General features: G+C 54.9%; 1 protein-coding gene across 5 annotated transcripts in view; it reads right to left on the bottom strand.

Annotated features, from left to right (window-relative positions):
- Positions 1-21,585, bottom strand: part of SLC12A3 (solute carrier family 12 member 3) — a 40,765-nt gene that overhangs the window by 13,339 nt on the left and 5,841 nt on the right. For 2 of the 5 annotated variants that reach the window (XM_006059076.4, XM_006059077.4), the window contains exons 8-22: positions 21,320-21,450; positions 16,227-16,311; positions 15,135-15,289; positions 14,746-14,853; positions 14,155-14,278; positions 12,523-12,624; positions 11,466-11,621; positions 10,704-10,803; positions 9,215-9,326; positions 8,499-8,639; positions 7,377-7,483; positions 5,497-5,579; positions 4,367-4,444; positions 3,628-3,729; positions 1,302-1,413 (exon numbers count right to left, since the gene is read on the bottom strand). In XM_006059076.4, coding sequence (XP_006059138.1) covers positions 1,302-1,413; positions 3,628-3,729; positions 4,367-4,444; positions 5,497-5,579; positions 7,377-7,483; positions 8,499-8,639; positions 9,215-9,326; positions 10,704-10,803; positions 11,466-11,621; positions 12,523-12,624; positions 14,155-14,278; positions 14,746-14,853; positions 15,135-15,289; positions 16,227-16,311; positions 21,320-21,450 — 1,696 coding nt within the window. The remainder of the gene's footprint in view (positions 1-1,301; positions 1,414-3,627; positions 3,730-4,366; positions 4,445-5,496; positions 5,580-7,376; positions 7,484-8,498; positions 8,640-9,214; positions 9,327-10,703; positions 10,804-11,465; positions 11,622-12,522; positions 12,625-14,154; positions 14,279-14,745; positions 14,854-15,134; positions 15,290-16,226; positions 16,312-21,319; positions 21,451-21,585) is intronic. The other 3 variants (XM_044931886.2, XM_044931887.2, XM_044931888.2) reach the window with 3 other exon arrangements.

Below are 21,585 nucleotides of genomic sequence, written 5' to 3'. Positions count from 1 at the left end.
GGAGGAGAGGAGATTTCACAACCTTTGCTTGCAAGACATCCTGTGACCCCACAGTGCCGTGGCCTCGATCTGAACCAACACCCCCTGAGCCCAGCTTTGAGTGGGAGCTGGAACAGGAAGCCAAGAGGGCAAAGCAGCCTTTGCGGTGTGTTTATCTTCTGGAAAGGAGCACAGAGAAGCAGATGTTGCGTTTCCTGGGCAACGTTCTCCTCCGCATTGAGAAGGGCCCTCCAGTGGAGAAGCTCTCAACGGGGATGAGGGCAATAAGATGGGGTTGCTGGTCACCCTTAACTCATGCAGCAGGGGTCATGGGGATGTATGAGGTACTGGCACAGGGCTAGGGTGGCACAGGCCATGGAGTCCCGTCCCTGGGGTATCACAGCAGGCACTCAAGGCTGTGCAGGGTTTTCTCTCTGGCTAATTAACTGCACAGTTTGGGGCAAGCCACCCACCCCATCCTCCCCAGCCTGCCCACACCCTCCAGCAGTCCTCGGTCCTACGGTCTTCGACCTCACTTGACCTTGCTCTAAAGCAACAGGGGCCCGAATCTAGCCCACGTGTGCCACCTGCCTGACTCCTGCCACCTCCACGCCTGTGTACGTACCTGACTGTTTACTTCCGTCTCAGCTTAAGTCAACTCACATTCTCACTTAGATATGTCTTAAAAGGAAATGGCTTCACAATTTAATCAGCAAATCAGCAACTCTTGCCAGAAAGAAGAGGCCAATAAAACCAGTAAACCAACATCACTCAGTTCTGGTGGATGCCATCACCTGCCAAGCACTTGAACCAGGCCGACTTCCTCTTGTTTAGACAGAGAATCAGCCATGGAGTTGGAGAATGGAGTCTCTTCTCACCAAGAGATTCCAGGGGATTTGTTGCCCTTCATCCTGGCCACTGAAGTCACCTCTGGCCTCACCAGGGGCGGCACCTGAAGCTTGAGAGTTGGGGGGTGCGGGGGGTTGGGTGGGGAGTGGGGGACGTTGCCCTGAAGGATTCTAAGCTCTGCCCTCATTTCTGAGGGGCAGGGCCTTCTCCATCCTTCATTTCACTGCAAATCTCCTGGAGATTTGTGGATTTAAAATTTACCAGCCCTCCCTGCCTTGGCCAGGACTAGGACATGTGTATCTTATTAAAGGGGACAGGAAACCAAAACCGCTTCTGAAATGGAGAGAAACCTGCTCCTGTCCTGAACTCTCTCACCACTGCTGTGACCCGAGAGCCCCAAGGGGTGGAATGGGGAGTAGGGGCAGGTGGGGGCAGGCAGGGGTAGCCCTGGATGGTCGGCGCTCCCCACTTACGCCTTTCTCTCCTGGTCCATCCTGTTGATCTGGCCCCCCACGAACACGCGGATCCTGCATTTGCTCCATCTCTTCTTGCGGCCGAGGAGATAGGGGATGAGGAGGGTGAGGCCTGGCAAGGAGGGTGCCGTGAGTTACGAGAAAGATGCTCTCAGGATACAGCCTTGTCTGGGTCCTGCTCCACTCTGCCTCTAGCAACCCCATCCCTTCTCTTGACCTCAGTGTACTCATCTCTATAATGAGTTTGCCAGGTGAAACCAGGATGAGACATGGACTCTGTGGGCTGGGCTTTACTTGAATGGCATGATGCTTTTATTTATTTTTAAAAAATCTGGGGGGCTTCCCTGGTGGCTCAGTGGTAAAGGATCTGCCTGCCAATGCAGGAGACACGGGTTTGATCCCTGCTCCAGGAAGATCCCACAGGCCTTGGAGCAATAAAGCCCGTGGGCCACAACTACTGCTCTAGAGCCCGGGAGCTTCACTACTGAGCTTGCACACCCTAGAGCCAGTGCTCCGCAACAAGAGAAGCCACCACAATGAGAAGCCTGCACACCACAACTAGAGAAAAACCCACAGAGCAACAAAGACCCAGCATAGCCAAAAATAAAAATGCTGCTGCTGCTGCTAAGTTGCTTCAGTCGTGTCTGACTTTGTGTGACCCCACAGACGGAAGGCCACCAGGCTCCCCTGTCCCTGGGATTCTCCAGGCAAGAACACTGGAGTGGGTTGCCATTTCCTTCTCCAATGCATGAAGTGAAAAGTGAAAGTGAAGTTGCTCAGCTGTGTCCGACTCTTCGAGACCCCATGGACTGCAGCCCACCAGGCTCCTCCGTCCATGGGATTTTCCAGGCAAGAGTGCTGGAGTGGGGTGCCATTGCCTTCTCCGAAAAATAAAAATTAAAAAAAAAATTATTTTGGCCTTTCAGGATCTTATTTCCCAGAATCAGGGATCCAACCTGCGCCCCCTGAAGTGGAAGTGCCCACCAGGGAATTCCTGTGCACAAGGCTTTTAAATATGTGAGCCAGCATTTAGGGGGGCGGACTTAAATGAAGATCATGGCATCCGGTCCCACCACTTCATGGGAAATAGATGGGGAAACAGTGGAAACAGTGTCAGACTTTATTTTTCTGGGCTCCAAAATCACTGCAGATGGTGACTGCAGCCATGAAATTAAAAGACGCTTACTCCTTGGAAGGAAAGTTATGACCAACCTAGATAGCATGTTCAAAAGCAGAGACATTACTTTGCCAACAAAGGTTCGTCTAATCAAGGCTATGGTTTTTCCTGTGGTCATGTATGGATGTGGGAGTTGGACTGTGAAGAAGGCTGAGCGCCGAAGAATTGATGCTTTTGAACTGTGGTGTTGGAGAAGACTCTTGAGAGTCCCTTGGACTGCAAGGAGATCCACCCAGTCCATTCTGAAGGAGATCAGCCCTGGGATTTCTTTGGAAGGAATGATGCTAAAGCTGAAACTCCAGTACTTTGGCCACCTCATGCGAAGAGTTGACTCATTGGAAAAGACTCTGATGCTGGGAGGGATTGGGGGCAGGAGGAGGAGGGGACGACAGAGGATGAGATGGCTGGATGGCATCACTGACTTGATGGACATGAGTTTGAGTGAACTCCGGGAGTTGGTGATGGACAGGGAGGCCTGGCATGCTGTGATTCATGGGGTTGCAAAGAGTCGGACACGACTGAGCGACTGATCTGATCTGATTTCACATGCAAATCTAGATCGCTGTCATTTATCACTGTATGATCCACACATGACTTCTCCACTCTGTGCCTCAGTTTCCTTATTTGTAAAGGGAGTTAATAATCATTTTCACCTGGGGACTGCATTAGGTTAACCTATGCAAACCCTTGGTATCAAGCATATAGTAAATGCTCAGAATATCTTCTCTGTATCTAGGACTCTATCAAAGGTGGGAACAATAAAGCTGAGAGTCACAAGAAAATCGAGAGAGCGTGTTTTTCTTTGCTAAGTGATGAATATGCCTACAGTTTTGCTGCACTCCAGCTCATCTCTCCCACTTACGTCACGTGCCCGTGACCCTGACGGCCTGTCCAGTCTGAAGGTCCCTCCTCACACTGACCTCACCTGCTCCTTTAAGTCCCTCATTTTACAGCTGAACACAGAGGGCCACAGGAGGGACCTGGCCAGGCTCCCATGAGCCCAGTGGTGGGCCCAGGGGCCCCATTCCTTTTAGCTGGGCCCCGAGGTCCCACCAGTGGCCTTGTCATCAGCGGCCAGAGAGAGAGGCCGAGAGTGGAGGTCATGGAAGGGAGACAGCCAGGGGAGAGCCAGCATCCTGGGGCACTGACCTCCATCGTCAAACAGCCAGTAGATGTCGATGGTCTTCTTGCCCTGCTCCGACTGGAAGACCGTGCTGGCCTGCTCCTCCTGCACCAAGGCCTCGGGGTCCACTGCAGGAGCAGAGGGGCAGGTCAGGTGGGTGCGGAGCACAGGGAAGGGCCTGAGGAGGTCTGGGAACACAGCATGGGCTTGTGCACACGGTGGCCGGAAGCCCTTGCTGTGCGCGTGCGCTGGGGATGCCCTCCTATGGGAGACTCCCGGGGCAGGGACCCCGGACGAGCAGTGCTAGGATGTGCCCCTCCTCTGCTCCCAGCTTCTCTCTCCCTGGATTCTGGTTGGCTCCGGGGGGTGGGACCATTCTCTTAAAAACTCCCCTGTCCCCCTCACAAATGCCACAGGACACTCCCAGCCCCTGCACTGAGTGTTTCCCTGCTTCCCAGAGTGTTGTTGCCCCTCCCCATTGGAGCATAGCCAGGGGGCCCTTGGAGGGGCAAGACTTGGGCCCCAGAGCCTACTGGATGGGGTCCCATGATGCCTGGACCCTGAATTCTCCAGCAGGGCTGGCAATCTTTATCTTGCCCCCAGCCCCACTGCCCTACCAACTCCCTGTGACCCAATCCTAGGGGTCTCAGGTCATTGCCACAAACAAAAATCTCCTGCCCTTGGCCGAGTTCCCCCGTGGCCCATCACTCAGTGCCCCCAGGGTGAGAGCTCCCTGTGCCTCTGAGTTGGGGGTGGGGGACTGACCTGTGCCGGAGATAGACAGTTGGGCCCCGCCGGCCCTGGCTTCCTTGCTATCCTCTGCTGGATCAAACACAGGGTTAACTGAAAAAGAGGGGGAGCTTTGTTCCCAGGCTTCCCTGGGGGCCCTCTTACCCTGGGGGAGGGTCCTGACTCCGCAGCTTCCACTGATCTGGTCTCTGCCTCCCTGCACGCTCCATACACCCCCCACGAGTTTCCTGTCTGCTCAAACAAGCCATGCTCCTTCCCACCAGGCCTCAGCAGTGGGTGGGTGGCCCCAGAGCCAAGCGCCCTCTTTCCCCAGCCCTCCCCTTCTAGAAATAAGCCCCCTCCTTAGAGAGGCCCTCCTTCCCCCCATGTGGGCCTCCTCAGGACACCTCATGAGCTGTCACTGCCTGCAATGAGTCCTGGGTCCACTGCGTTTCCCCCAGAATGTCAGCTCCTGCAGGGCAGACTTGGTTTTGTTCCCTGCTGCACGCCCAGCGCCTAGAGCCACCTGGGTCAGGAATGTGGCTGCTGCTCTGCAAATTCTGGTTGTGTAAATATTCACTGAACTACCAGCTGCCAGGCACGCCCTCAGCCCAACGGTGACCTGGGTGAACAAGACCCAGGCTGGCCTGCAGCCTCTGCTCCTCTCAGCATCACACCCCCCACCCCCATTGTCTTTATATGTGTTATTTCTATCACGCTTCTAAAAATAATGAGTTCAGATCTGTTTACATGTGACCTTAAATGTAGCACATCTCCCTACTCTATCCCCAGCTTTCATGGCCTCTCTGTGTGTGTTTTCATGCTCTGGAGTCTTCACGTGGCTCTTCTCCCCGTCTTTTTCTCTCTCCTGTCTTAGTTCCTCTTTATCCCATCTGGTTACAAATGCTCCCGTGGTGATTTGGGGAGCTGTGGTCCAGTCAAGCAAGGCCTTGAACTAGTCACATCCCCTTTCAGGACCTCAGTTTCTCCTTTTAGAAATCTGATGATTTCCATCAAAAACTGACTTTCTAGGAATCTGTGACCTTTTATTCCTTACTAATTTCCCCCTGTCCTCCCTGAACCACTTGGAGAAAAAAAATGCGTTCTAGAGCTTCCTGGGATCCTGTTCTGTCTTTGACAGGGGTGTCAAGAAGAGGGGTACTCACTGTGCGCCTGCATCACCTCTGAGATGTTGAGGCCCTCACGCATCCTCATGACACAGACACCGTAGTTGAGATCAAAAGCGTCGCTGGAGAGAGAGGTCATGGGGTCAACCTGCTCTCGGCCCCACCCCCAGCCCCCAGCCCCCAGGAGGCCTGTCTAGAGCTGACCCTGCCTCCCACCATACCCTTCTCCTCTCTGGGCCTCAGTCTCCCATCTGTATAACGTGCAGGCAGGACAGGAGAGGTAGCCAGGACCCCTCTAGCTCTACTGTCTGAGGCACTATGGATCCTGCAGATCCTCTTGGGGGAAACTGAGTCAGGCCAGTCTTGGAACCAGCCCTGTCCTCCTGATTGTTGCTGTTGTTCAGTTGATAAGTGGTGTCCGACTCTCGACCCCATGGACTAGACTGCAGCATGCCAGGCCTCCCTGTCCTTCACTATCTCCCAGAGTTTACTCAAACTCGTGTCTATTGAGTTGGTGATGCCATCCAGCCATCTCATCCTCTGTCACCCCCTTCTCTTCCTGCCTTCAATCTTTCCCAGCATCAGGGTCTTTTCCAATGAGTCAGTTCTTCGCATCAGATGGCCAAAGTATTAGAGTTTCAGCTTCAGCATCAGTCCTTCCAATGAATATTCGGGGTTGATTTCCTTTAGGATTAACTGGTTTGATCTCCTTGCGGTCCAAGGGTCTTCTCCAGCACCACAGTTTGAAAGCATCACACGTGGCTAATCTTCACAACTCTACCAACAGAGGTGGGGATGGGAATTCTACCCCTATTTGACAGATGCAAAATCTAAGTTTTAGGGAGTAACTTGTCTATGATCACACGCTAAGGAAGTGGCCAGTTCAGATCAGAATTAAATAGCTGAAGATGGACATGCACACAGGAATGGCCTCACTCATGAAGACAGCAATGGGCTGTCTGTATGTTATGTCTGGAAGACTCCCACCCCACAAGTATATTAACTGCCTGGTTGACAGGGTGCCCAAGAGCCCACCATCAGGGCTAATCTACTAGGCTAAGCACTGCCCTCTCTGAACTCTAATCACAAGTCTCTGGGACAGGGCCCTTTAGGCTTCAGCAGTGTGGAGTTTTGGCATATTGAAGCCACTATGTAGGGGTTCCTACAGAGCGGGTATGTACTGCCTCCTCTTGTAATTTTGCTAGAGGCAGTGAGGTGCACTGCTCAGTCATACAGCTGGTTCCCAGCAGACCTGGAAGCCAGGCCCAGGTCCCCAACACTCAGCCTCCAGCACACTGCCTCTCTATACCCCATCAAGGCAGAAAAGCAGCTCAGGCAGGCATTTTCTGGACTTTGCACAGCAAGAAATGAAAGAGAACAGGTTTGGAGTTAACCCTGAAATCCGCAGGGAGTTTACCCCCTGGACCCATCCCCCAGTTTGTTGCCTCCTCGGAGGCCTGGTTTCAGTGGTACCACCTCACAGCTTGAGAGCTGGGCATTTGCAGGTCTTCTGCAGCCCCCAGGTAAGCACACGATTTTCACCTAAAAACTCACATTTTCGACTTTCTGAAAAACTAGAAGACCTGGCAACACTGGGTCCTCATTTCTGCCTGGGCGCAATTAGCTGGAGCCAGGGAACACCTGTTCCCTTCCGCTTGCCACAGTCCCCACCGTTTCCTAATGCCCCACACCTGGCCCACTTCACTGTTACTTGCCTGCTCTCTGCCAATCTGGGTGCCTATGACCCAAGAGACAGAGTGGGGGACCCTCCGTTTGTCTTTTTCTTCCTCAGCTTTGAACCAGTGGACTCAGCTTCTTACAGTGCCCACTGCTTCCCCTCTACTTCCCAAGGCCCAGGAAATGCCAAAGGCCCAAGTCAAGAGGCCTCAGGCCCTGCCCCGCCTGGTGACCTCACTCACTGCAGGATGCCAATGTAGTCTTCCACCGTGGCTGGGTGAGCCGACTGCCAGTTCTTCTTGAACCCGACCACCAGAATGTTGGGCTTCATCCTCCCGAGACCTGCGGCCTGCCAGGGGGTGGGGATGAGGTGACGGGTCAGGCCTCTGTTCTGTGACTAGGGTGGAGCTTGGTCTCAGCCCAGTTTCCCTCTCCGCCATGGGGTGGGGGCTCAGGAGAAATATCCCCCAGTTCAAGGTCCTGGCTGCCTGGATACACCCATGAGAAAGGTGACGCTACGCCAGAGTTATTCCCTGAGGCCTTTGCAAGCAGGGCTAACGGCTGGACAGTCCCCTTTGTTCTGGATTATCCCAGCTACTGTTTATTTATGGAATTATTTCCTATAACAGGGCACTTGAATTTGGATGTCAAGCTTGGAGTACTCCTGGGGCACCTAATCCATACATCTTTTATATTTCTCTTTTTTTAATGTTAAATTTTTTTTTTTAATTTTTGAGGTAAAGTTTACATAACATAAAATCAACCATTTAAAAGTGTATAATTCAGTGGCATTTAATACATTTAAAATATCGCACAATCATAACTTCTACCTCTGCTCCAAGTAGTTTTATAATCCCAATAGGAGACCTTGTCTGCTCTTTTTTAATTTTGAGAAATATTGGAAACTATTGAAAAGGAGTCCCCTATGTTGACTCAGAATTAACAACTGTTATTTTATCCATGCATCCCACTTTACAAATAAGAACACTGAGCAATAAAAGGAATTGCCTGAATGGAATGTTCTAGAACTTGACCCGAGTGGTGGTTTCATAGCACTGAGTGGTGTCTGCATTTGTAAACATATATCAAACTCTACACTATTTCACTTTGCTGTCAGTAGATTATATCGTTAAAAAGTCCCCAAACCACAAAATGTGTCATCAGCTCCCACCGGTCTCCAAGGCAGTGTCCCCAGGATCCTGGGCACTTGGAGAAGGTGCCCTGAATTAGCACATCCAGAGAGGGGGAGGAAGGTGAGACTCCCATTGCAGCAAAAGGGGCTTCAACTAGCCCACCGGGGCATCCCACTTCCAGGTTGCCACAGCAAGTAGTAAGGCCTGTGGGGAAGCCCCAGGCCCGCCCACCTGCATGAGAACCTGGACACCGCTGCGGAGGTCCTCGGCGAGCACGTCGGAGTAGAAGGCCTTGATCTTCCTCTTGTTCAGCCACTTGGTGTGCCCGTTGGCGATGAGCCGGAGCTCAGGCATCCTCTGTTTGCGGGGGCCCTGTGGGTGGCAGGGACACATGACCCAGGGGTGGCCTTTACCCTCTGACCTGAGACACAGCTCCTCTCTTGCCCTGGAGGTTGTCCCCTGGGCTCACTGCTGGTTCCTTTACAGAATTAGGGGAAAAAAAGAGGAGGAGGAGGGCTTCCCTGGTGGCTCAGCTGGTAAAGAATCTGCCTGCAATGAGGGAGACCTGGGTTCGATTCCTGGGTTGGGGAGATTCCCTGGAGAAGCGGAAGGCTACCCACTCCAGTATTCTGGCCTGAAAAATATAGTCCATGGGGTCGCAAAAAGTCGGACATGACTTAGCTAAGAGTCTGACGAGACTGAGCGACTTTCACTTTTTCACTAGGGAGGGGGAAGGCCAGGAGGAAGATGGAGGGAGCAGGTGAGGGACTGGGCAGTGGGGAAAAGCCAGTGACAGGGACAGGGAAGGGGAGAGAGCCTGTCCAGGCCCCACAGCCCCTCCTCTGGCCCCTACCTCACCCCACCCCACGCCCACCCTCGGGGGTGGACCCGGTGCCCAGAGGCTCCTCCAGGAATACAGCCCTGCCTTCCCTGCAGGGGACACTCACCATGAGCACATGGCCACAGATCATCAGGCTGAGGTTCCGGGTGAAGGTGCCCACAAAGTCCACCAGGGCCGGGCGGAAGTTGGGGGGCCCCGTGAGCACCAGGCACTGGGGGCTGAGGAGGGGAAGGGAAAGAGCTATTAGGACAGAGTTGGGGGTGTGGATGCCAAATAGAGTTGCTCCAGGCATTGCCCCATCTCCAGGACTCCCTTCCTAAGCAGAGGAACCAGCCAGTGGTCCTCCCGTCCATGACTCCTTTCCAGCTCTCTCTGTGGCCAGCCACCACACTGGGTGTTCCTTGTCCCTCCTGCTCAGGCCACCACATGCTCCCCTGGGGCGAATGTCCCTCCTGCTGCTCCACCTAGTGCCCCCGCTCTGCCCAGCACCGCACGGTGTGAGCAGAATCAAGACTGCGAGTGGGGAGGCCCCTCACTCACGAGATCACTGTTACTGGGTAGAAGAGGCAGCCAAGGCTCACAGTCAAGGGTCACTACCAGACTCAGTTGGAACCAGACAAAACTGGCCATTCACCAGCTGGGTGAGCTGGGGCCAGTTACTTAACCTCTCCTTGCCTCAGTGTTCTCATCTGTGAATGGGGTTAGCAGTTTCATATACCTCAGAGGGTTGTGCCGACGCTGTGTAGGTCACCTAGCATAGGATTGACACCTAGATACGTCCAATCATTAACATTGTGATCTGTTGGGAAAGGGATCCTGGAGGTACAATTTCCCTCACTTAGGAGGGGAATCAGCTTTGAAGAGTACTTGGGAGAGGCTCAGCACAGTCAGTCTCACAAATTATAACATCAGAGCACCCTTACGAACACAGGTGGCACTTAGAATCTGTAGGTTCTACATCTGCAGGTTCAACCAAGTGTGGCAGGGACTTCCCTGGCGGCCCAGTGGCTAAGACTCTGCACTCCTAATGCAGGGGGCCCGGGTCCACCCCTGGTTGAGGAACTAGATACCGCATGCTGCAACTAAAGATTCTGCACACTGTAACAAAGATCAAAGATCCCACGTGCTGCAAATAAGACCCAGTGTGGCCAGATAAATATTTTTTAAAAAATCAAGCATGGAGATTGAATCTGGATGTGGGACCATGGACAGCAAGGGCCAAAGGTAATAGGCTTTCTACGTAAGGGACCTCAGCACCTGAGGATGTTGGTATCTGGGCAGGGGATGGGAGGTGGGGCTGGATCCAGGCCCCAGTGGACACGGAGGGATGTCTGTGTGGTCTGTTTATATCGCGCAGAGCATATTCCACTGTGGAACTTAGGTACAGAGAGGCCCCTAGACTTGCTTGGGCCCCACTGGGCAGCATCTACTCTGGTCTCCTGACTGCTGGGCGATGCTCCCTGACCCTGCTCCCTCTCCGAGAAGGGGCTGTGCCCATCCTGGGTCTGCTGGTCAGGTGTCAGGTCTTGGCTGGGGATCTCCAGAGCAGGGTCAGGGCCAGCCCTGCACCCCAGGCACCCCGAGGCTGTGCTCACCGGTAGTTCTTGATGTGGTCCTCCACCTCGTTGAGACCCACAGAGTAGCTCAGGGCCAGGTTGTAGGAGCCCGCCTGTACCGAGGAGCCCCAGTTCACCTCTGAGGTTAGAAGTCACGGGAGAAACCAGACATTAAGTACAAGGGAGGGAACGTTGACCTTTAGGAAGCAAACACTCATGGGAGCAGTTGACAGCCTGTAGTTCTGTTCCTAACCTTTGCACTTATAATATGGCTACAAGCTCAAACATTATACATTACATCAAGCTATTGAACTCTACAAACTAGTCTCCTCCTTTGACAAACAGACCTTCACAATGACCTGGAAGGCCAAGTTCAACTTGAGAGTTCTAGGCTTTCCTGGAGTTCTTTATCTCACCCTGAGAGTGCTGGCTCCTGGGATCCTTGCCTGCCTGCGTGTAGACACCCCTGCCCCTGTGTCCAGGCTCTGACTGCCTGCCTTTCTATCAGGCAGCCCCTGGTCTGGTACGCACACCAGCAGGCCGGCCACTCTCCGCAAGTTGGACCTGAGCAGGCAATTCCAGGTCCTGGGTGTCCAGCAGAGGGTGGTGTGGGCTCTGAGTGAGCACACTCCCTGGGGGCTCCTCACCCCATGGGGAGGGATGCGGCTGGAGGACCAGAGGGAGCCCTTGGGAGCACAGACTCTGAGACAGGCCCTCTGGCTGAGCTGATGGGCAGGCCAGCTCAGCAGCCTCAGGGCGAGAAGGGGACGCCTGACCCCCAGGGCCACCTGAGACACACACCTGGCTTCTTGTAGATCACGTAGAGCAGGAGGAAGAGGACCACGCCGATGGCGATGAGGGCCGCCCACCAGGTGAGGAGGAACATGATGACCACGGAGATGATTGCCCCAAACAGCGCTGCCCACTTGCTGTAGTATCGGAACGAGGGTCTCCACCCTGGTGGGGGGCACAGGGTACGGGGGTGCACTCAACACTCTGGAGTCTCCCTCTGAGCCAGCACAGCTGGGCAGGGTTGGGGTGGCAATGCCCATAGTGCCCAGAGCCGGGGTCCCAGCCTTTGCCCACCCATCTTGCTTCCTGGGATTGGGCTTGGAAGCACTGATAGAGCCACACGCCTGCCTTGGTTGGCACCCTCCCATGTGAACAGGCTGTACCAAAGGACAGGCATCCGGCTCTGGCCAAATACGGCCACAGGACACCCAGCGTCAGCAACACTGCGGGCTTCTGGGGCTCGCACAGAGCTGAGGGGATGAATGGAGAGGAAGGAGTTGATTCTGCAAGGCCCACATCTGCAGCTGTGCCAGGGCCACCACTAGTGAGAGCCACCCCGTGGCACAACTCCAGGGTACCATGGTCCATGGTCTAGGGAAAAGGTGGCTCGGGGACCAGCTTATCCACAGTTTCAGGCCAATTGGAGAAAGTCTTCCTGGAAGACTCTTTGCTGCCATCTGCCAGAAAGTATTCATAATAAACATATAAATCTATGATGTCATGAGTGGCGCCCCCTGGAGTTGGGCAAGTGCAACCTGCAGCCTCTCTGGTGATTTTCTTCCCTCTCTTGGGAACCAGGTTCCTGACTCCCTTAAATCTGGGGGAGGAAGGCAAGAGAAAAGTCTCTGCACACTGTAAGCAGTGTATGAATCCATGCAGAATGTATGTACATTGTAGGTGCCTGATAAAGGATAGTTGTTATTATTATTATTGGAAAGTTACCTTTAATTGACTTCAGTTTGACAGATGACCTTGGTCTTCCCACCTGCATCCATGTCTTCCCACCCCCTCTCCATACCCCAGCCCCAAGTGTCACTTCCCATGGAGAGATGAGGGCCTTGCTTACCAGGCGAGTTGGTGATGGAGGCATGGAAGCAGCTGAAGTTGATGAGGGCGTAGGAGCACAGGAAGAAGTTGGAGATGATGGGGGCGATGGTGTTGAGCTCAGCTTCAGGGACCCAAGGGAGAGAGGAGACAGTCTGTTGGGCAGCTCCATCACAGAGTCCCCAGAATCCTCCCTCTCAGGGTAAGGGAATGCCAGATGGGCCACCGAGGCTCAGTGAGTCTCAGCTTTCTCATCTGTGAAAGGGGCCCATCATTTTGTGAATCTCAAAGCCCATTGTTTCGTAACAATGGAGGATGGAGAGGAATGCGAGGGTGGATCCTGTCAGGCTACAGGATGACCCAGGACAGTGACTGTCACTTCTTTTATGACCACAAATTGTAATAAGAAATACATCTTACAATGCAACCCAAGACACATGCCATCTATTATTTGAAACCTTGGGACCATATCACAGTTCCATCCGCAGTGGAAGCCTGCTCAAGACCTGACTCCTGCCCTTCCCTGTCTCGTGAGCCCCCTGCCCTGGCACCCCGGCACACTTCTGCACATGAATCCTTGTCTCGGGGCCTGCAACTGCACGATCCCCGAACAAGACGAGCACCTCTGTGTGCCGGGTCTTCTGTACACAAGTCCATTGAATCAGCACCTGACCAGGAACGTCTGAGATCACTGTCCTCCGTCTGAGGTCCAGTCAGAACCACCCAGATGAAAGGACATCAAATTGGAGGAGGGGGTGGACCGCAGGGTGAGCAGGAAACAAGCGGCAACATCCAGGATGCCGGGCCTGACCAGGTGTTTCCAGTCCTGGGTGTGGCCCTCCTGCCTCTTCATCTGGTGTAGGACCCAGTCTGGAACATTTCCCTCGAATGGAAGTGGGGCTAGACCACTAGGCTATGTCTCCTGGGTTGGTGGTGCCAGCCTAAGTCGCAGGGATTCAGCTGTGCAGGAAAGCGCTCCCCAGCCAGGGGAGGTTCACCAGTCACTGACCCTGGCCCCATTCCTGAATCGGGAGGAGGGTCAGGGGTCTTCATGGCCACTGCTCTTGCTCGGTCGGGTCACCTCTCTCCTGGCAAGTTCTGCCTTGTTGGTTAAACTTCAGAAAGTACTGGGGAGTGGGCACACACAAGTGTGTACATATATGAATGCGTGTGTGTGTGTACATACGTGGTCTCTTCCTGCCCATTAGTGACACACCTTCTACGCATTGTTGCTCCCATTTGGCAGACAAAGAAACCGAGGCTCTGGGAGGTGAAGTACCTTCTCCAAGGTCACTCACCTGGCACATGGCAAAGCCAGGATAGAGATCAATCTAGCTAGCTGATTAACTGGGCTCTTTCTCCAAGGGCATCCCCTGTTTCGGACCCCAAGGGACCCAGTAGCTCAAGGTCTGAGAAATGAGGTTGGTGTAGCTTCTGCACCTACAGAGATAGTGACCCAGCTGCTAGTATCAGCTCCCGAGGAGCAATCAGTCGCTTGCCCTGTGCTCCCAGTGTTTCCTGGGGGCTGGTTCAGACCTGGGGAGGGAGGGCCCAGATGCTAGCACACAGGAGGGCAGAACCAGGGAAAGCAGGTCGGGCCCTGCCCTGTGGCCGGCCGGAGAGGTGGCGGCCCTGCGTGCCCTCGGCCACTCACCGATGACGATGAAGGCCACGGCGATGGCATAGGCCAGCAGGTAGCCACGCACCGGCTCATTGTTCTTGCCGTAGCCTTTGCCAAAGAAGCCGATCAGCGGGTACAGCTGGTCCAGGCACAGGCACTGTGGGCACAGGGCGATGTGCTCACCCCCTGGCCGGGACCTGCCTGTCCCCTCCCCTGCGGCCACCTGGACCCAGGCCCCTGCTCGCTCTCTCCGTGACCTCAGCAGGGCACTTCCTGGCTTCTGTCTCTGTGAAAGCAGGGGATATCCCACCTGCCTTCTGTCTCTGTGAAAGTGGGGGATCTCCCGCCCTCTCCGCTTCACCACGAAGACTGAAAGGGGGCTGGTCACATCAGAGGGAGACTGGGAGGGTGGGCTGCAGATGGGGTGCCAGACTGTGCAGGGAGGGTGCGGGATGGGAAAGGTGGGTGCACTTCAAAGCTCAGTGCAGCAAGGGGGCTGCTTCCTGAAAGCCTTTGGTTTCCCAGCTCCTTTTCCTCCCATCTAGACACCAGGTCACATGACTCCTCCGGCCTCTGGAGGTCACCTGGCCTCTCAGACCCTCCCGCCCCCTCCTGAGGCCTCACCTGGAAGACTTTGGCGGCAGAGACGAGACAGGCCAGGGCAGAGGAAAGGGTGGCCCCAAAGATGCCGGCTGTGATCAGGGGTGCGAAGCCTGACACCATGCTCATAGTCTGCGGGGACATGGGGTTCGGACCCCCGAGGTGAGGGGTGGGCTCAGAGCCCCCACCTGAGTCATCCCAGTCCCCATGGCAAGCAGGGGCTCTGTCTGGAAGCTCCCACCTGAGCCTGCAACCCTCACTGGGGACCCAGTGCCTGCGGGGGCAGGAATTGGGCCCGGAGCCCCTATCTGAAGCTCTTTCCCCAACCTAGAGCCATCCCCCCAAGCCTTGTCTTCTCCAGCCCGCTCCAGCCTCCACCCGGCCCTCCCGGCGTCTGGCGGGGCCGCGCGTGCCTGGTAGTAGTTGATGAGGCCATAGCGGCAGCTGCGCTGCTGGGCGCACTCGGTGAAGTTCCAGCCGTAGCCACAGGCCAGCCCCTCGCAGGCGCCTGAGCCGGGGGTCACCGTGTCATTCAGCCCCCCAGAGGCATCTCGAACCACACAGGAGCCTGGGGAGGAAGGAGGGCATGGGGAGGTCTCTCTCCCCTCCTCCTTCCTCCCCTGTCACCCGGAAAATGCTGGTCACTTCTGCAGAGGGCGAGGTGCTGCTGCTGGGCCAGCTCTTCCTTTACTTCGTAATAATGATAATCATTTTAGCTCTATGCAGGAGCACTTTCGACGTGCCAGGCCCTTGTGTTAAGCACGTTAAACACTCCTGGGAATCAGGTATTTCTATTATTTTTGTTGTTGTTGCTATTCTGTAGAGGCACAAGGAGCCTAAGTGACCTGAGGTCACAGTGTCCTCCTTATGAGGGAGACCTGACTCTCAGGCCCTGAGTGGCTATGACTGGGCCACGTCCCTTGGCCATCTGTGAGCGGCTCACCTCACACGGTGGTTACTGAGAGCAAGAGTGTGTGTGAGGGTCTCACTGAGAGGCGAGTGTCAACAGCCCAGGCCTGGGTCCAAAGCCCCTCTACCACTCAGGCTGTGTGACCTTGGGCAGGTCACTTGACCTCTCTGAGCCCTTGCTTTCTCCTCCAACAAAAGGCAGAAATGACCAGTGCCTGGATTAAATGTAATAAGGCATGTAAAGGACTGAGCATGTGATAATAAGTCAGTTGCTAGAATCATCTTCCTCATCCTCAGCATCACTATTTTCACTATTATTCCTAGAGTTGGAGCTTGATTTTTCCTACAGGATTTTACACCCTTGAATCTGTAACCTGAGGTTTGAAGGGATCCGAGGAGCCTCATCTGACCCCACATCTCCACCACAAACTACCTCCCACCATAAAGATGTTCTGGTTGCCACCATGGTGCCCCCCACAAAATAAAATCCAAGGCTCCACTTCCTGGTGTTGCCCATGCCTTCCCGGCCCAGCCCTCCCTGTTAGAGAGCCGACTGCACCCTGTGACCCCTCCAACGATCTGGGCTGGCAGCTTACCGATGGTGGCCGAGATGGCCAGGTAGGAAACGGTGGTCCAGAAAATGGCCATGAGTGTTCCCTTGGGGATGGCTACTGCAGGGTCCTGGAGGAGGGAGAGAGGGAGAGGGGGATCAGGCAGCCCCTCCCAGGCCCTGCCCTTGTCAGGCTGAAGGTGGGGCCGCTACCCCTGACCTTGGCCCCTCAGAGCCCCTTCCCAAGGGGCACCTAGAGATTGAACACCCACAGAGGAGAATGGAACAGAATGAGGGTGGCGGCTGAGACCACACCCAGGGCCCTGGGAGCTGGAGGCAGGGAGACGAACTCCTAGCAGTTCCTCTGGTCCCTGAGGACACCTGGCCAGTGCTTGCCCTGGGGACGGCAAGGGGGAGGGCTCCGGAATCAGCCTGTGTGCGTGCATGAGCGCTCAGCTCTGTTTGACTCTGTGCGACACTATGGAATTCTCCAGGCAAGAATACTGGAGTGGGTTGCCATTTCCTTCTCCAGGGGATCTTTCTGAGCCAGGGATCGAGCTCATGGCTCCCTCGTCTCCTCACTGGCAGGCAGATTTCTTATGACTGAGCCACCTGGGAAGCCCCCTGAGCCATCCTGCCTGCGGTCAGATTCAGGTGATCACCGGGCAGCCTGCCTGTCCTCCCAGGCCTCGGCCCCTCCAGCCTCACAGGGATGCTGGCGAAACAAACCCATCCTTGTCAAGCTCCTAGACCAGGGCCCAGCTCATCAGTTGGGTTTGCTGCGTGTAATCCCCATTATGTGTCAAGTGATTTGTTTTATTACATAGCCAGGAATATATAGACCAGGCCCCAGCTTCCTCCTTCCTCTCAGACAAAGAAGTCTGCTGGTGCTTTCCTGGCAGTAACAGCAGACCTTCACACCCACATCACGTGCTTCTCTCTTCCAGGAGCTTCTTCAAGCACAGCTTCCTGAGAGGCGGCTGGTGGGGAAACTGAGGCCAGGGAGCCAGGAGGAGGGCCCAGTTTGCAGAGCCTTAAGCAGCTCAGCCCTGACATGTCGAGGTCATAGCCTCAGGCCCACCCCCAGGCGGCACTGGTCCTGGGTGGAAGGATATAGGCTGGGGGTTTTACAGCAAGTTTCTGGTCTAGGTATGGACCCCAGCCTGAAGGGGAAGGCCACGTCAGCCATGGGAAGTCAACCTGCCCATCTTCCTTGGGCCATTCTGCTCGCCACTCAGCTGGCAGATGCAGAAAGCATCAGAGGTGACATAACTTGGAGGGACCGTGACACTGTTCAAGTTCATGGACAAGTCAAAACAAAGCTGGCCATGGTCCAGCTCTCTGCCTCAAACACCGGGGGGCCTGAGGTGGAACCCGTGGTCACTCTGTGATGACGAGGCCCTGAGGCCTGGCCCAAGGGAGGAGGTACAGTGGGATCCTGCCCACACAGGGCAGATGGTGTGCCCACCACAGGGAGGACCGCAGTGCACTGGGGAGCAAGGTGAGGGAGATGCTGCCAGAGCCCTGGAAGGCCTCATGGTGGAGGGGATGACTGAGGGCACTCTGAAGGCGCTGGGTGAGGAGGAAGGGGGTGGCGGGCCAGAGAGAAGTGGGAGCAGAGGTGCCGAGCTGAGGGAGGCTGGAGTCTCTGGAGCATCCTAGCTCTGAGGTCTCTGCTCTGCAGCCGTGGTCCAGCCAGCCCTGCCCTGAGAACTGGGAGGGCTTGCTAGGTCAAGCACACAGGGTCCCTGGGCCCAAGGCCAACAGACCAGGTCAACATCCCAACACACCTATGATGGGATGAATAGTGTCTCCAAAAATTCACATTTATCTAGAGCCTTAGAACAGGGCCTTATGTGGAAATAGCATCTTTGCAAATGCAATTAATTAAGATGAGGTCATACGGGATGAGGTGGGTCCTCCGTCCAATGACCTGGTCCTTGTAAGAGGAGGAGAGACCACAGAGACATGCAGAGGAAAGAAGGCCATGTGAGGACAGAGGCTGAGACTGGAGGGGGGCAGCTACAAGCTGAGGAGCCCTGGGATTGTTGGAAGCCTCTAGAAGCTGGGAAAGATTAAAGGCAGGAGGAGAAGTGGTCAAAGGACGAGATGGTTGGATGGCATCCCCGACTCAATGGACATGAGTTTGAGCAAAGTCCAGGAGATGGTGAAGAACAGGGAAGCCTGGTGTGCTGCCGTCCATGGGGTTGCAAAGAGTCGGACACGACTGAACGACTGAACAACAAAAGAAGTTGGAAGAGGCAGGGAAGGATTCTTCCCTAGAGCCTTTAGAGGAGCATGGACTCTACAGACACCTTTGTTTGGACTTCTGGCTCCTAGAACTGTGTGAGAATAAATTTCCGCTGTTGTCAGTCACTAAGTGGGTTATAATGCATTACAGCACCCACGGGAAGTGAATACACGAGGCCTCCATCCCGCCCTCACATCTTGGTCTGAAGTCTCAGAGCCCAGCTCACAGGTCAGGAGTATCTGGGTCCACATCCTGCCTAGCTCTCGCTGGCTGTGCGCCTTGAGACCAGTCCCTTACCCTTTCTGGGCCTCAGCAGCCCTCCCCACTCACCTGTGAAATGAGAGAGTAGGCTGGCACATAGTAAGTGTACAAGCAAGCTCACCAATGTGAGCGGTGAGGTGTGAGCTGTGTGGTCACACAGCCTGGCACAGATCCCACGGCAGTCACTAGGAAGTCCCTCGTCTTGGTCCCCTCTCCCCATCAGAAAATTGACTTCATAATAATGCTTTCCTTGGCCTTAGCACAGGGTGGTTGTGAAAAGGAGACCTCCCTGATACTGTGGTCATGAGACTGCTCAGTAAGTGCTAAAGGGTTGGGGGATGTACGGGGTGAATGGGGACAATGACAACTTTGTCATCACCCCTTTAGGGCTCGGCTCACATGTCACCTTCTCAGGGGTCTCTGGCCACCATAGCCCCACCGCCGCCCCAGGGATTCCCTCCCTGCTTCTCTGCTTGCTTTCTCTCCCCATCACTCAGCCACCATCAGGCAAACTACTCGTTTCACTTATTTATTTGCTGATTGTCTCCCCACGAGGCATGTGAGCTCCGTGAGGGTGGGAGTCTGTGTGTTTTGTTTACTGCTGCTTACTTACTGTCCACAAGGCACTGGCATCAAAGCAGGTGCTCAAAAAATACTGGTTGAGTGATGAAGTTGTAATGAAGTTGAGCCTTCAGTATTCTAGAAACTTGGCATTCCAGCTCCTCTGCCCTCTGTGTGCAGGGCCCTGGGAAAGCGCCCGAGCCTCTCAGAGCTGGGTCTGCTCCTCTGTAACGTGGGGACAGTGATGCTAGAAGACTATGGTGGCACCAAGGGTATTATTTGTAAAGAAGGAGGCACCCGGACTTCCCTGATGGTCCAGTGGCTAAGACTCCGAGCTCCTAATGCAGGGGGCCTGGAATTGATCCCTGGTCAGGGATCTAGATCCCACATGCCTCAGCTAAGGCCTGGAACAGCCAAATAAATAAATTAATTTAAAAAAAAAAAGAAGGAGGCATTGTGCTGGCCACAAAATGATACTGACCTTGACAACTGGCCCTTGGCACTTCCTCTGGGCTGGGCACCGTGCTAGCAGATTATGTAAATTAGCACGCTGAACCCTTCCTGCCCTGTGAAGACATGGCTGTGTGAGTACCATTTTACAGCTGGGGAAGCTGAGGCCCAGAGAGGTTTTAAGGGACTTGCATAAAGTCCCCACGAACAGGACTACTCTTTGCTGAGGACGTGCTGTCCTAAAGAATGGGCAAGGGGCCAGAGCCAGGAGGAAAGGGCCCCTTTAGGGCTTGAAGGCATTTAAGACAGAAGAAGGTACCCCTACCACCCCCAGCTCCGAAACAGCTGCTGGGCCCTGATGACTGCACACTGGGCTGGTCAGTAATCTAAGAAGCTTGATGAAGCATCTAGATAAATTCCCAGGCTACGATTTTCTACGACAGGGCTGGGAGGGGGAACCAGGTCACTGAGCACATGCCTGAGCTCTGCCAGGAGCTCAGGACAGGCAGACCAAGCCCCTGCTGGCCACTGCCCAGAGAAGCAACGGAAACAGCAAACAGAGCCTCCCTCTGAATTCCAGAGCCAGGCCGCATTCGAGAATGCCTCCAACGCACGATTCTTAATTCATTCAAGAACGTGATCAGGGAGCACTTTCAAGCAGACCTGGAGGTGGAGGGTGAGGGTTCCCGGCACAGAGCCAGGCTCCTCTCTGTTCATCCCCACGTGTGTACCAGCTCCTTGGTTAACCCCTGCTGCAGAGCGCTCCTCCGGCACCAGCTTCACCTCCACCCAGAAGTGTTGCTGGAGCCGCTTCCACCTCAGCCCGCATGTTTCCCCCACTTTATTACATACTCAACTTCTGCTCTTACACTTCCCGTTTGCCATATCCCACCACTATCCACTCGACAAACAGGCACCAGGCACCTAGTGCTCGCCAGACTCGCAGCTGGGAATGGGGATACAGAGCGAGCCCCCAGCTCTCCAGATGCAGGGGGAGAGAGACGTAAGTGGCCTGACACCCCTACCCTGGGGAACTGTGACGCTGAGAACAAGGCAGGGAGAGATGTCAGGATGGAGGTGTTAATCTGCAGGAGGGACAGATCTTTGCAAGGTGAAGAAACGAAGAGGGGGAGCCCCAGGTGGAGAGCACAGCAGAGGCAGCAGTGGGGAGGAGGAACAGGGGAACGGGGGCAAACCAGTAGATCCTGAGGGCTGGGCAGGGGTCATGGAAACAGCAAAAGTTCCTATGGGGCTGGGACCTCCCAGCCCAAGACAAGGAGCCTGCCTGATCAGGATGATGGAGGGCCCGGGGAGGCTGTGCCTGATCCCGTCTGAGTGTTGGAAGGTCAAGTTGGCTCAGTCTTCTCCTTAGGCTGGGAGTGCCAGGGTCAACAGAGGAGACCAGCCCATTTTGGGGGTGGCATTCAAGGCCTAGAGCGCGGTGGTGCCAGTAAACATCCTTGGAATTGAATGGGCTGAACGGGATGGATTTGGGCTGGTCTGGATTGAGTTGAGCTGAAGTTTAAAAGCTCTGGCCCTGGGGGCTCAGTGCCCAGCCCAGTAGGACATCCTGGGAGGAAGGAGCAGGAAGTGGGAGAGATGGACATCCTGCTCACCTTGAGGTCCCCAGAGATGTTGGCTCCTGCTAGGATACCTGTGGCTGAGGGGAAGAAGATGGAAAACATCCCGAAGAAGCTGCCGTCCATGCCTCTCCATTCAGGCACCAAGTTTTGGACAAAAATGTCCGCTGGAAAAATGAGGCCTGAGTCAGGGCCTCCTGGAAGGTCCGGCACCCCTTGCTGGGGCCAGCCAGGCAGACATGGGGTTCCCACGGCAGCTTGTGCCTCCCCATGTAACCAAGCAGGATCCTAAGAGGCCTTCC

Source organism: Bubalus bubalis, chromosome 18 (assembly GCF_019923935.1).
Source record: "Bubalus bubalis isolate 160015118507 breed Murrah chromosome 18, NDDB_SH_1, whole genome shotgun sequence".
Taxonomy (NCBI): domain Eukaryota; kingdom Metazoa; phylum Chordata; class Mammalia; order Artiodactyla; family Bovidae; genus Bubalus; species Bubalus bubalis.
Note: the sequence above shows the minus strand (reverse complement) of the source record. Positions and strands in the feature narration are given on the sequence as shown.